Source organism: Euprymna scolopes, chromosome 26, assembly GCF_053919585.1.
Source record: "Euprymna scolopes isolate OS-2025 chromosome 26, ASM5391958v1, whole genome shotgun sequence".
Taxonomy (NCBI): Eukaryota; Metazoa; Mollusca; class Cephalopoda; order Sepiida; family Sepiolidae; genus Euprymna; species Euprymna scolopes.
The window spans coordinates 97750870-97765267 of NC_136507.1; the positions used below are offsets into that span (position 1 = coordinate 97750870).

A 14398-nucleotide genomic window follows, 5' to 3' on the forward strand; every position below is an offset into this window, starting at 1 on the left:
GAATGGAAATCTATATGTAATTGAAATTACTGTGCAAAACTGTTAGTAATTGTCGATATTTTTTCTTCTTTCCTAATACTATTTTCATTATTGAATTCCAGAGTCAATAAAGATTGTACCTGAAAAAGAAACTATTTGGAATGTTAGAACATACAATTACTCCTTCTCCTTCCCTCCTCCAACACACATTTTCTTTTATCTATTGTTTGCAATGTTCACAGTGGTGCAGTATTATATCTTTTCCATTCGAATTTACTTTCTTAATTAGAAATAAATAATTGCTCTCTTATTTTCATGCTTCCATCAGCTTTCTATTTTTTTTTATTTACAAATAGATTTTTTGATGAAGATTTTGAACCCCCCCCCCCTTTTTTAAAACAGGATTATTGTCAATTACCATGTTTAGAGCACAAATATAAAAAAAAAAAATCAATTTTTTTAAACAATTTCTCCTGTTATAAGAGGGGGTTCTGTTTGCGATTTTATCTTCATTGTAAAATGAATACTGACTTTGTAGTGGGTTTTTTTACATTCTAAATAAGGGAAAACTTTTGAAACTCGATCAAGGAAGCGTTTACACTCTGATTTCAATAGGAAAAACGCTAAAGCTCAATTTTACAGGACTAACTGAAGTTCAGTCAACTTACTACATCGGTGAAAATAATGTGTCTCTCAAATCACTTGACGTTTTTTTTTTTTAAAACTAATAAAAATTTAACTAATTTGTTCCCATTTACAATGTCTCCTCACGGGGCAGAGTTTACCACCAGGGTCGTTTTTTAATGTGGAGAAAAGGAACAAAAATAAAAATTGTCTCAGTCGTGAAGGATTTCTTCTCCACTGACAGAGAACAAGAAATTGAAATGCAGCATCTGAAGAACAGATGGTATTTATTTGCTCCCCCACCGAGCAAATTAGGCACAAGGCCGATTTTTAATGTGAGGAGGGAAGGGAAAAAGGGGACCAACTCCCGAGAGGTGGGAAATGGGAGCTGGTTAAAGGTCAGGCATGTGGCGTTGCCCCCACATCTGGTCTTTGCTAGTCATAGCTTGCAGTATCTGCCGGAACAGATGGTATTTATTTGCTCCCCCACCGAGCAAATTAGGCACAAGGCCAATTTTTAATGTGAGGAGTGAAGGGAGGGGGAAGGGAAAAAGGGGGACCAGCTCCCGAGAGGTGGGAAATGGGAGCTGGTTAATGGTCAGGCATGTGGGGTTGCCCCCACATCTGGTCCTTGCTAGTCATAGCTAGTCATAACTTGCAGCATCTGCCGGAACAGACACTACACTTTGATCTTGTCCCGAAGGCCAACTAATTTGTTGCTTCACCTCTTTCTAATTAAGATGAATTTGCTTATTGCAGTGTAATAGTCAATTATTTGCTTTTTCTTATGTTGTGAGTTCAACCATCACTCATAACCTATACTTTGAACATTTTTTCAGTTTTTAAACTACATGTCAGGTAAAGACAGACTTTTTTATGGCATGGATAAGACAACTACTGTTTGATCCAGGTTCAATATTAAGCTTTTAGCTACATCTATTTTATAATCGAGCCCCAATAGCGAATGAAAATAAATCTTATATATAGATATATATATATATATATATATATATATATATATATATATATATACATCTTTTTGTTTCCAATAATGTTCTAAACAACGATTCCGTGATGTCGTTTGATTGGAAATAAATAAAGCTGAACTGCTTGACCAGCAATTAGCTTTATACTTGGCCTTGGAATCTACAAACCGCTACCTAAGTTTTTCACAATCAGCACTTGAGGATCTGATCATCCTTTCCAACGTCTTTGATATCATAAAACTATACCCCCCTCCAAAGCATGTGGGTCTGATCTTATCCCTACTACAGTAATAATAAAAAAAAAAAAACTTCTCTATTGAGCTGGCCTCTGGCCTCTCAAAACTCTATAACAAATGCTTTACTGAATTTTCTTTCCGTGATACCTGAAAAATTTCCCGTATGGTACCAGTGCTCAAAAATTATTATCCCATCAGTATCCCCTTCACTCTTAACTAAAGTCTTTGAATAGTTTTTTTTTTCTTTTATATATTTTTTTTTTACAAAGGAGTCACCAGTTATCAAGCCCGGAAGCCACTTGAGGATAAGGGTGAATGAGTATACAGTCATCAATGGGACAATATCGTAGTAATCGTTAGTAGTGGGAATTGAGGAAATTGGATTACTTAAGGGGATGGCTCATTGAAAACTTGTTGAAGACAACCATATTGTAGTCAGTTGGAAAGCAGGAAAACGGAACAGTGTTCCATAGTTGGGCATTTCTAAGAAAGAAGTTTTGTTCATGGAATGTACGTTTAGGTTCAGGCACAGATAAAGAGTGGGGGGAATTATTGATAGTGTTTTCAGCTAGACAAGTATTTTTTTTTTGTGAAAGTAAGGCCGGGTGGGGGGGGCATAGATTGGAGCTCAGACAAGAACTTGTCATGAAAATAACGATAAAGCAGAGACAGGCTCACAACATCTCTTCTGTGGGAAACAGGTTGCAGGGGAGAGAAAAGGACAATTCAAAGCGTAATTCAATCCAGTGATAATCTGCAACCTTGTAAATGCTTAACTTCTTTCTGACCTACAGTACTGATTTAGGCAAACATGTTCTACTGCAGATGTCCTAATGGTCATCTCTGAACATATACACCATACACTGGACAAGGCAAATGAATCTATCCAAAACCGTTGACCTGCTCTAGTATGAAGGCCTTCTTGCAGAAATTCATACAGTATTAATATATATATGTAAAAGCGGAAATGTGTGTATGTATGTTTGTTTGTATGTATGTTTGTATGTATGTGTGTTCGTATGTCTCGCAAAAACTTTCGACACGGGTCACGGATCTTCACGAGATCGATATCATTTTAAAGTTCTAACCTTCGCCCGACAAATATTGAAAAATTGGCCAAAAACATTAATTTCTTCACCCTAAAATCATCAGTTTTCTACAGAGAGGGGTCAGCAAAAACCGTCCTCTCATGACAAGTTTGCTTCTATGCATGCGTCATACAACGTCGGAACATGATTTAGTTTAAATATTTGAAAAAACCGACACAATTTCGTCAACGTCGTCTTAGCTCAGTTGCTTAGAGTGTGGCCTCATTATCTAAAGGTTTTGGGTTCGAATTGTGGTGTGAGATGTCTTCTTTTTTTTTTTCTTTTTTTTTTTTTTTTGATTTTTTAAATTTTAATATTGAAACAGGGTTATTTAAGCCATTTTTCACATGTTTTTTTTTTGTGGGGGGGTATTCAGATTTTTTAACGAAGAACAAAATCTATAAATACTTCAATAAATTTGTTCTGAACTTGTTGTACCTGTGCCCTCTTGATGTTAATATCGCCAACTTACCCAACAATCAGCAAAATCCCACCTCTTCACTGTAGAGGTTCCCATATGCCAGAAAACTTTCTACTCTAATATCTTCTCTCCCAAACTGCTTGCCTTTGGAATGCTTTTTCTGCTCTGTTTCCCTGATTAATAACATTTGGAAATTTACATGTAATGTGAACAGACATCTTGTTGGAGAGCTCCCTACCTACTTAGCAGGCCTTTGTAAATCTGGCTCCATGGTTCACAATGGCTCTTGATGTCTTGTTGGTAATGTTCCATGTTTGGACTGACTACATGTAAAAAAAAAAAAAAATAGTAATAATAAGTAAACATGATAATTGATAATAATTCCCCTCTGCCACATAAAATGATTTTAAAAATAGCCAAAAGACAAGTGCCTCAAACCCACACCAGTTTTTTTTTTAATTATCTCTTTTGAAATAATTAACCTGGAATTGTGTGATTTGTGTAGAATTAAAATACAAAAAATATAAATGTAAGTTCTTAGAATGTTGGAAAACAATGGTATCTTGTTATCAGGTTTTCTATTAAAAAAACATTTTTTTTAATGTTTTTCATTAAAAAAGAAAAAAAAAAGCAAATACTGTTTAGCATTTGCTTTTTTTTTTTTTGCTTTTGTTTTAAAATTTTAATACTGAATTCCATTCTGTGATTTTATAAAACCAGAATCAGATCGAAGAAATCTTGTGATACATTCACTTTATATGGATCTTTTTTGTTCTTGTAGGTGTTCTTCAGCAATTGAATGAAAGCCGTGCTCAACTGGAAGAATTATGGGCGGCGAGAAAACGGAAATTAGATCTTTGCTTGAAATTACGTCTCTTTGAAAGAGATGCATTAGAGGTAAGTTTGTTTGTTTTTTGATTTTTTTTTTAATACTTTTATTATTAGATTAGATATGATTAAAATAAAGGTTTAAAGACCGCATATTAAGTTTAAAGAATTTAGTTTTATGTTATTTCATGTTATAATTTTATACTTGTATTTTTTATTGTCATTAAAATCTATAATTTTTATAAAATAATTTTTATAGTAAATACAGTTTGGTATTATTTGGAGCTCGAACAGCTAAATTGATTACAGGGCAAACGGCAGAAGACATGCTATGTACAGTTTTCTAAATGGAATACCTAATTTTTAAAGAAAAGTAAACATTAAGGTAATTTTATGTTCGAACATACGTTATCATGATGCACCCCCCCCCCTCTTTTTTTAAAGATGGGATCTCCTGACTGTGGTTGATTCAATAGAAAAAAAGTAATTTTATAAATTTCATCTGATCTCACTTCTCCAGCAAATGTGGAATTCAAACTAAAATGCACTATCTTTGTTTTTATGCTAAGATCAAAGTGTTGTATCCGTTCTGTTCAAAGATTGTATAATAATATTTTGGGGATATAAAATCACACCATACGCTCATAGAATTGAAATGTCACAAATTTTTACTAGATTTTTAAAGCTACCCCCCCCCCCCATCTCCCATCCCTATAGCTGGGTTAATTCTGAAACTACATTAGCTAGAGTACTTGAGCATGTTTGTGTTCGTACAAATATGGTACATAGTATTATGGCATCTGTATTTGTTATTATAGTGAAATTCGAATTGAATTTCAAGTAAAACCCATGAATCTATTGTCATGTCACAGTAATGAACATATCCAAAAATTATGAAAAATGATAAAGTAGAAAATTATCAATGGATATACACTCGAGAGTTAAATCAATTAAAAGAATATGCTATTGTCATAGCCATGGTTATTATCAATGTAGTAACATAATTAGCGGCAATTTATTTTTTATAATTACTTAATCTGGCTCCAACAACTGGTAAAATGAAACATTTTTAAATAATCACCTAAAAATAAAAATCAGAAAGGCAGGATTGTAACTTCTCAAGTGAATAGTGATGCACCCCTCACCACAAAAAATACATTATCACATGCCAAAGTATGACTGTGACAATTGTCAATCAGTACCAAACACTTCAGTTGGCATGACCCAGCACGGTCCTGAACCATTCCATCGACACTACCCGAAACAGTCCCAAATGATTCCGTTGACCTGACACAATCCCAAACAATTCTGTCGATATGATCCAACATGCTACCAGAGCAACTTCTGCAGTTATTTGCTGAACAACTCTGGCATTTTTTGTAGCCTTTGGATGAACTCATTTTTTGCTGTAGGTAGACACAACTAACACTGACACACAAGACTTGAGCACTTCTGTGCATGCCCGTCACATATTTCAATTTTGATTGAAAAATATAATAGTTGTCTACCTTATATTTAAAAATGTGCAAAGAAATATGAATTAAAAACTAAAATGACTTCACTGTGTCTCAGGTTATGTTGAGTTCAAGCTTTAATGGCTTATGTTTGTAAAAATAAAATTATTTTGAATACTTGACAGGTTTCTTCCCAACTGGAATTGTGGGCAGAAGAGCTCCAACATATGGAAATGTGCAATGATGCTGCAAAAGCAGAACAAATTCTTCAAATGCATAATGATAACGTGTTGCATATGCAAAATTGTACTTTTGAGGTCTTACAACGAGGTCAAGAACTTTGTCAGGTAACGTTTTTGTTTGCTTTTTTTTCATTTTACCAATTATTATCTAGGAAATTATTTTAACATTGTATAAACTCATATCCAATATGTTCCCAAAAAAGACAATTTTTAATATAAACACTAATCTTTGGTTTTATAAACAATCAAGTAAAGAAATATAATTCTCTCGTTAGATAAAACCTCAGAAATTTAGCAAAATTTATTTGCACATACTAATGTAATTATTGGAAATAGAAAAGACTTGATAACAAGAGAATTGTAAAAATCAGAACAAATGTCAAATGTTAAGTTAGACGTTCAATGAGTTTTCTTTGAGTAGCTGCACATTGATGTAGAGGATCTAACCAACTTTCAGTTGCCTTTATGGTTATTTCATGTAGTATATTGTTTTAAACTTTCATACAGTTCTTAAAGACTTTATGTAATTTATTTCCTCCTTAACTAAAATTGATGTGACAAATGACAAGATAAAGAAAGTAAGAATTATTTAATAAAATTATATATTTCTATTATATTTTCATAAGTTAAAAATATTTAAAATAAATATTAAAAACTCTTGATGTTTTGTGTTGCATTTATTTTGTATTGCATAGTTACTGATAAGAAAAATTATCTGTGTGTAATTTCTTTCTAATAAAAATTAAATACTTTTTTAGTTCTACGCATTTCCTATGTATTTATTGTATTGCGATTTGGTTTCAAATTTTTTTTTTTTTTTTTTTTTTTTTTTTTTTTTTTTTTTTCCAAATCAAGTTGAAAAATTAATTTATAAACTTGTATCCTAACTTTTTTTTTTTTTTTTGCAACTATCATTTTAATTCTATGTCTTCATTTTTTTGTGTGCAGTTATTTGAGAACACTGGTATTCAACTAATGGCTGATTCACAGTATGATGCTCAAACCAGAATCCAGTTGTTGCTGGAATATTTACACGAACGAGAGCTGGATCTGGAGAACTTGGCTGAAAATCGTCGTATCCGTCTTGAGCAATGTGTCCAATTACGTAATTTTGAGTTTGAAACTAGGCAGGTAAGACATATCACCCTGGCTTTTGCTGCAGTAGCATCTTATGAATAAAAATAAAAGACAAAAGAATTTTAAAGAGAATCTAAAGTTTCTGTTGATGCAAGTTTTGTGTAATATACTTTTCCAAATTTTATCTAAATTAGATTTTCATAATTGATGTTTTATAGCAGAGTATACAGAATATTATGGTGTTTTTAAAATTCAAATTTTAAAAGAAAATACTTTCTTCTAAATTATAATACTGAAGATCAACACATTATTAAAATCAAAAGATGTATTGTTGTCACATCTGGGCAGGTTTATCTACCACTAGCCTCTCCCTCTTGGACAAGGTTTAAAAAAGAGTTTAATCTAACAGGTCCTGCATTATCAACCAAGTTCCAACCTCTGTTTTATTGTCACAATGTTGTATCCCTTGTGACTGTTTTACAAGTATTTTAATGGAATGTGTTCTAATGAATTCTTAACACTTTTGACCCCTCAATGTAAATACTCCTAACTAACCTGATTAGCAGCAAAATCCCACCCCTTTACTGATTCCAGAAAATCTTCTACTCTAATAGCTTCATCTCTCAAACTGCTAGACTTTGGGATTCCGTTTCGTTTTTTTGCTTCCCTAACTATACTGACCTACAGATATTTAAATGTAATGTGAACAGACATCTTGCTGCTCAACTCCCTACAAAGTGTCCCTGTAGATATAATCCTAAATAGTAACCCCTTACGTCCAAGTGGCAATATGTTTTGTTTGGGGGGCAAATAAGTTAAAAAAAAAAAAAAAAAAAAAAAATTTAATAATTTTCAATTTCTGTTTTATGTAATGTATTCTTTTCAAAATTTGAAATTTTATCTAAATCAAATTTTAATAATTGATGTTTAATTATCAGTTTCTGTTTTGAAGGTAAATTCTAATTCTAAAGATCAACATTTTGCTTCTACAATTTTTTTTTTTTTTTAAACATTATTACATTAAACATTACATTGTTATATATTTTTTTCTATTTTAGGTGGTTTCTTGGATTCAGAATGGCGAGACCATGCTGACTGCTAGTTTTATGTGTCCAAATAATTTAATGGAGACTGAGCAACTCAAAAAGGAACATGAACAGTTCATGCATGCCATTGAGGTAATATGTGCGGGTGCACGCGCATATCTATTCTTTTACTATATATAAATTGAACAACGTTTACTTGAGCCTTTTTTCCTATGAACTTTAAAAACACAAAATACATTCTAATATATACTTTATTTCTAGGATTGAGTTATGTTTGCAAACAAAATCTGTTTTAATTGTTCTAATTAAACAAGGCATCACTTTTTAGTTATCTGTTATTTCTCTTGTCTCTCTCTCTCACTCGATGCTGATTCAAACATCCTATGATATTAATGTCTCTGTAAGCATTAGGAGAGAAAGAGTGATTGTCTTTTCTCAGTGTGGCCATCTGATTTACATGTCTGTGTACACACTGATAACCAGAAATGATCTTAGCAAAATGATTCTTTTTATTTCCATATAAAAATAATAAAGAGTAATGTCAAAATTCTATATAAGAATAATATTGTGGAAGTAAAGAGATTCGTTATTTTTAGTTATGCAAGATATATGTATTAAAAGATATGTTATAGTTTGAGAATAAATAGTTGTGGTGTCATATGTCAAGTAATATATGCAAATATGCAAATGCATTTTTCATTATTTCTCTGACTAATCAGTGTAACTAGGTACATCATGATTCAAATATACAAACCCTGGAGATTGGCCTCCAGTGTTCTGTCAACTGAACTATCAAATCTGCCACTTATAGTGGATGAAATTGTCATTTTTAAATGTGATTATTCAAATTTTTTATTTTGATATCCAATAGTACTCAATTCTTTTTACAAAAGAGTATTTCTTTAAAGCTAAATGGAAAGCATCATTTCCTTACCAGAGTGCTGCACTCGTAGGGGAGCACATACATACCTACAGACATCTATTTCATCATCTTATCAGCGTAATTAGCTTCACAATTTGAACTCCAGATTTTGGTGGATAATATACACACTTGTGTGCACACACACACACACAGTATGAAAAAGAAAAATGTCTGTTTTGTTTCGAGAAAAAATAAAAACATTCTTTCCACATAAATGCACCATATGTTTTCAAATTTTGACTTCTATGTTTGTCTTCAAATCAATCGGCCTGAGAAAGTTTTGGAATAAAGACAAAATGATGAAAATACAAAAAAACATTTCGGTTTTCATTTTTTTGTATTAAATATTCTATAACTATCATAGATATCTCGCCCAAATTTAAACGTAGATGTTGAAAAAATAGCTTTCCAAAATAAAATACGAATTCACTGCTTTAAAATAGAAGCCCAGTAGTGTTTTACACATGTGAAATTTAACCTTATAAAACTTATATCAGTTGCTTCCTATCCTACATCGATGCTGTTTCATATATAACAAGAATACTTATAAATCAATTTACGTTTGAAGATATTTTTCTTACAATTAAGCAACACAATCTCAAGTTGCTTCATTACATTCCTGATTACAATTTAATTATTGGTAATTTTTACTTTCATCAATTGATTTTCAATTCTTTCCATTAAAAGTAGAAGAAGCTCCACGCTTACAGTGTGAATTGTTGTTGATTTTTTTGTTTTTTTTCCCTTTTTTTTCCTTTTGCTAGAAAACCCATGCTAGTGTCATTCAAGTTACACAAAAGGCGGAAAGCATGATACAGGGTAATCACTACAATTCCGAATTTGTACGAGCAATTGCAGAAAAAATGAATGTAGTGTGGCAACAATTGATGTATCATGCGGACGAGCGACACAAACTGGTCATGGCGTCCATGACTTGGTACAAAACAGCTGAACAGGTGAGTTCTTTAAAGACTATTTCCAAACGTGTGAAACTAAATTTCCACGATAAGTGTAATTAGAATCTTTGCATTAATTTTTGTTCCATTGTTCTCTGGTGATTTTATAATAACGTAATTAAGTCTGAAGAATACTTTAGATACACATTTTTATTGCTGGCTTTTGGGGCAGAATTAAGCTAATTGGCGGGTTATAGTCAAGGGCAACCCAAAGGGTTCCTTTTCATTAGTTGTTCCTCTTTGCTTGCCTCTCCACGAGGGCAGAGTTAGACACAAGGTTGGTTTTTAATATGGGGAACATCCAGCTTCCCAAAAAGGGGCACTCTGGATATGAACAAAAATAAAAATTGTCTCGGTCTAGAAGAATTTCTCCTCCACTGACCAAGGACAGTAAAAGTTAAAATGTAGTATCAGAACAGATACTGCACTTTGTTCCTAGCCAAAAGGCCAAGAAAGCTATTTCATTAGTTGTTACACCAATGTGTATGGGGAGGATGTAACTCCATTCCCAGCATTACTCCACTTGACCTTGATCCTCCTCTTATGATACTGAGTGTTTAGCAAAGGGACATCAGGTACTTTTTTTTTGGGGGGGGGGGTCTTTTGTATGACTCTACCTAGGATTGAACCTGCCCATTAGTGAATACTCTTACCATTATGCCAATGATTAAAAATAGTCCCTCCAATTCTAGAAGGGAGCTTATTTTTTTTTTTTTTGTAAAGTTTCAGAATATCCCCCCCCCCCCCCAAACCCTTGAGGCAACAACCAGTCTTGTGCCATACTCAAGCCTTTGTGGGAAGAAGGATAAATAATACATACTCTAGATTATTTAAACTTGTATATTTTGTTGACCCGAGATGCTAATTGAAAGGACTTGTGTTTTTATCATTGTCACTATTTACTTGTCTCCTCGCAAGGGCATAGATACAAAGTCAGTTTTCAACAAGGAGCAAATTATGCTACCTAAATAGGGCACACTAGATTGGGACAAAAATTTAAACTGCCTCAGTCTTGGACGATTTCTCATTCACCGACTGAGGACAGAAAAGATAAAGTATAGTAATAAAACAGATATTAGATTATTTGTAGCCAAGGTCAAGGATTTATTGTCTATTGAGCTGTTATTTTTTATTCTTGTTATTTTTTATTCTTGTTATTTTTCTCATTTTTCGTTTTCTATTAAGTAATAAGACCATATGTGCAGACTACTGAATGAGCCAAAAAATTCAGAAAAACTTTTATTAATTCTCAGAGGGTTAAAATAATTTTCAATTATTTTTCATATATATATATATATATATATATATATATATATATATATATATATATATATATATAAAAGATGTATTTTGTATTTATTTATTTTTACCTTCATTAGTTTTTGTTGAAAAACCACCAGAAATTAAGTTTTTTTTTTTTATACAAAATTATATGGATATGTTTGATATTTTAAGAAAACTGTAATTTATCCTCAGAGGCTAAAAATAATTTGTTTTTGCAAATACATATATATTTAATTAAAAAATTTTTTTAATCCCCTTTGTTAGTTTTTGCTTAAAAAGCATCAAAAGTTAGATTTATGGATATTTATATAAAATAAGTACTGGTGACTAAAAGAAAATTCTGGTTTGCCACCCCCAAGGAGGACTGAAATTTTCCCTTTCCACAAGTTAGTAAAAGATTGTACTTTTAAATTTTTGTAAAAAAAAAAAAAAAAATTAGAATTCTTACTTTTTCTCTAAAAAATCAAGAACAAAGTTCTCATTAATGTTTGTCTAGTCAGGCAACAGTGATCACAAGGGGAGACAACTCATGATTTTCTTCATTGTTAGATGATTAAAGTAAAAGTGATCTGTGATGCATAGGCTTTACTTGTTTTTATTCAATATTGAAATGGCCTGGCCATGTAATATTTTATTAGATATGATTTTACGCAAATTTTTTATCAAATATTTAAAATAATTAAAAAAAAAAATATTCTGTGATTTTTTTCTTTTTTTTTTTTACTAATTCATATGTCCATAACTCCTATATTACTAAATACTGTCATAGTAGCTTGAAAAACGTTTTACCAAAAGTTGTATAAAAAGGCTGACATTATTGCTACAGAAAAAAAAGAAAACAAATCCTAATGCCAAGCAGAAGCCATTAACTCCTACATGCACCAACATAACTACAGTTGGAAAACTTACACACAAACTAAACTGCTTACTTTTATTTACAATTCAAAAGACTTGTGTATTTGTTTTTAAAGTACAGTTATTTTATTTTAGACCATTTTCTGATTCCTTCCAAAGTTATATAGGTTTTTTCTTTTTTTACAAGGAAGAAAAATTAATTTGTCTGTTACTATTTTTGTAATTCTGTGATGTGTGTGTGTGTGTGTGTGTGTGTGTTTTTTTTTTTTTTTTTTTTTACCTCCCACGTTGTTTGAGTGCAAATGTTCTGATAATAAACTACCACGTTTGTCTTGTTTAGGTAGCCAGATTTTGTTAGCGAGTTAAGTTCTTACCTCCAAACAAGACCTATGCTCAGTTATGGGTTAGGAGTAGTATAGTAATATATATATATATATATATATATGATTAGAGCTTGAGAGTAGTATAAAGATATATTTGTAGCAAGTGAACTACACAGAAATGTTTGTGCTTCAATCCATTGAAAGAATTTGTCGATGGAATGAAAATCATTTTTGTATAGCTCACTTGCCATAAGTATATTTTTATACTACTATTAAGCTCTACTTATATATTGGGCAATATGAAGTAAGAACCGAAACCAAATCATGTATAGGGTGTTCCAATAAAATGTATATACTCTTTAAATGATCACAAAACCGATATTTATTATAATAAAGAAACCAGCTAATTATTGAACATGTTCAAATTATTGGCCATTGTGGTCCATGAAAAGCTGACAATGTTCACTGATTGAATCCAAAACATTCCTAATCAGTTCAATTTGTTTGTTGGCACATCCTCTTTCAATAGTTTCTTTCAACTCATTCATTATAGTGGGTTTTATGGTTTGAATCCTGTGTTAACATACCCCCATTCGAAAAAAAAAAAAAAAAAAGAATCCATTGGTGAGCATGGACTGTACTTTATACTTCCTTTTCATCCTACCCATCTGTTTAGCGGGTGACCATCAAGATAGGCTCTAATGTTATGATGATAGTGGAGTAGCACCTTTATGATGATGATGCTCACTCTGCTGGAAGTAGCATTCTTTATTCCTAAACATCTTTTGGAATCGTGAGATAGCGTATTCATGTAGCAAGTTGAACTAATTTAAAGAGTGTATACATTTTATTGGGACAACCCTGTATTTATATATATATATATATAATCATGTAACAAGTTGAGATAATATTGAAGATATTCATAATTATATCCTTTTTCCAAAAGGGAGGAGATATAACATAAGAAATATTCGGAATCAAGTCTCCCCTTGCTGTTATTTCAGATCATTTGAAACCATAGCAGCAAGTTTTAGTCTTCCTCCATTAAGGAATAGAGGTCTTGGAGAAATATATATATATATATATATATATATAGACATATATATATATATATATATATATATATATATATATATATATGTCTTGTAATTTTTTAATCTTTATATGAAAACACAAACAAAAACTTTTAATCCCAAGTCCTTAATTGAAAAACCCCTTTGCATATAAGTTGATTAATATTTTGTAATCAGTGTATTAGTTTTCTTGCAAAAATTTTTGCTAACTATTCTTGTATATTTGTTATTTATCATGAAAAACTGTTTCAGGGGTTTCAAAATAAAACTGTATTTTATCTCATGGCATGGCTCCCCAGCAGTGTTGATCAAACACTACCTACCTTTAAAAAAATATAAGAATAAAAAAATAAAATAAAAATGTACTGAATATCAGATTTAGTTTTTTGGCTCCAGATTAATTTTACTAACCCATTTGTTATTAAAAATGTTGTCCTTGTGCTGTTCATCTTTGGCAAAGAAAAAAGCATTTATATATATATATGTATATATATATATATATATATGTATATATATATGTATATATATATATATATATATGTATATATATATATATATATATTGAGACAAAAGACATGATGGTTAATGGTTATTATTGTTTTGAGTTTTATTTATTTTTGTTAGCTTATCTTGTATTCTCTCTCTCCTTTTTCAGGTGTGGTCAGTTCTTGAAAGTTTAGACCGAGACTATAAACGAGATGAAGATTGGTGCAGCACAGATAAGGCCAACTGTACTGATAAGGCCGCTTTCTTAGTACAAGCAATCAACAAACATAATGAACAAAAAGAAGCCTTTTTGAAGGTACACACCTTTTTAGAAATTTTATTTTCACATTAATAATACAAATTGAATGATTTTTTAATTAAATTCTTTTTTTAATTGCTGAATAATTGTTTTTTATTTAGAATTACAATTGATTAAAAAAAAATAACAAAATTACAGATAAATCTTTATAATATACGTACCTGTCACAGAACGAAAATGTCATATTCCAAAAATCACC

The 14398-nt window shown here is 31.3% G+C and overlaps 1 protein-coding gene, 1 long non-coding RNA gene and 1 pseudogene across 17 annotated transcripts in view; 1 reads left to right on the plus strand and 2 right to left on the minus strand.

Annotated features, from left to right (window-relative positions):
• LOC145248297 (kalirin-like) overlaps positions 1–14398 on the plus strand; it is an 858283-nt gene that overhangs the window by 440979 nt on the left and 402906 nt on the right. For all 13 annotated transcript variants that reach the window (XM_080110176.1, XM_080110182.1, XM_080110183.1 and 10 more), the window contains 6 exons: positions 4116–4231; positions 5802–5963; positions 6807–6989; positions 7994–8113; positions 9668–9859; positions 14050–14196. In XM_080110176.1, the coding sequence (XP_079966302.1) occupies positions 4116–4231; positions 5802–5963; positions 6807–6989; positions 7994–8113; positions 9668–9859; positions 14050–14196 (920 nt within the window). The remainder of the gene's footprint in view (positions 1–4115; positions 4232–5801; positions 5964–6806; positions 6990–7993; positions 8114–9667; positions 9860–14049; positions 14197–14398) is intronic.
• LOC145248300 (uncharacterized) overlaps positions 1–14398 on the minus strand; it is a 101511-nt gene that overhangs the window by 72383 nt on the left and 14730 nt on the right. For 2 of the 4 annotated variants that reach the window (XR_013863357.1, XR_013863355.1), the window contains exon 2: positions 3573–3657. The exons of the other annotated variants lie outside the window; for them this stretch is intronic. This is a non-coding gene — a long non-coding RNA (uncharacterized LOC145248300). The remainder of the gene's footprint in view (positions 1–3572; positions 3658–14398) is intronic. 4 annotated transcript variants of the gene reach the window in all.
• On the minus strand, positions 10173–10319 carry LOC145248459 (U2 spliceosomal RNA; annotated as a pseudogene).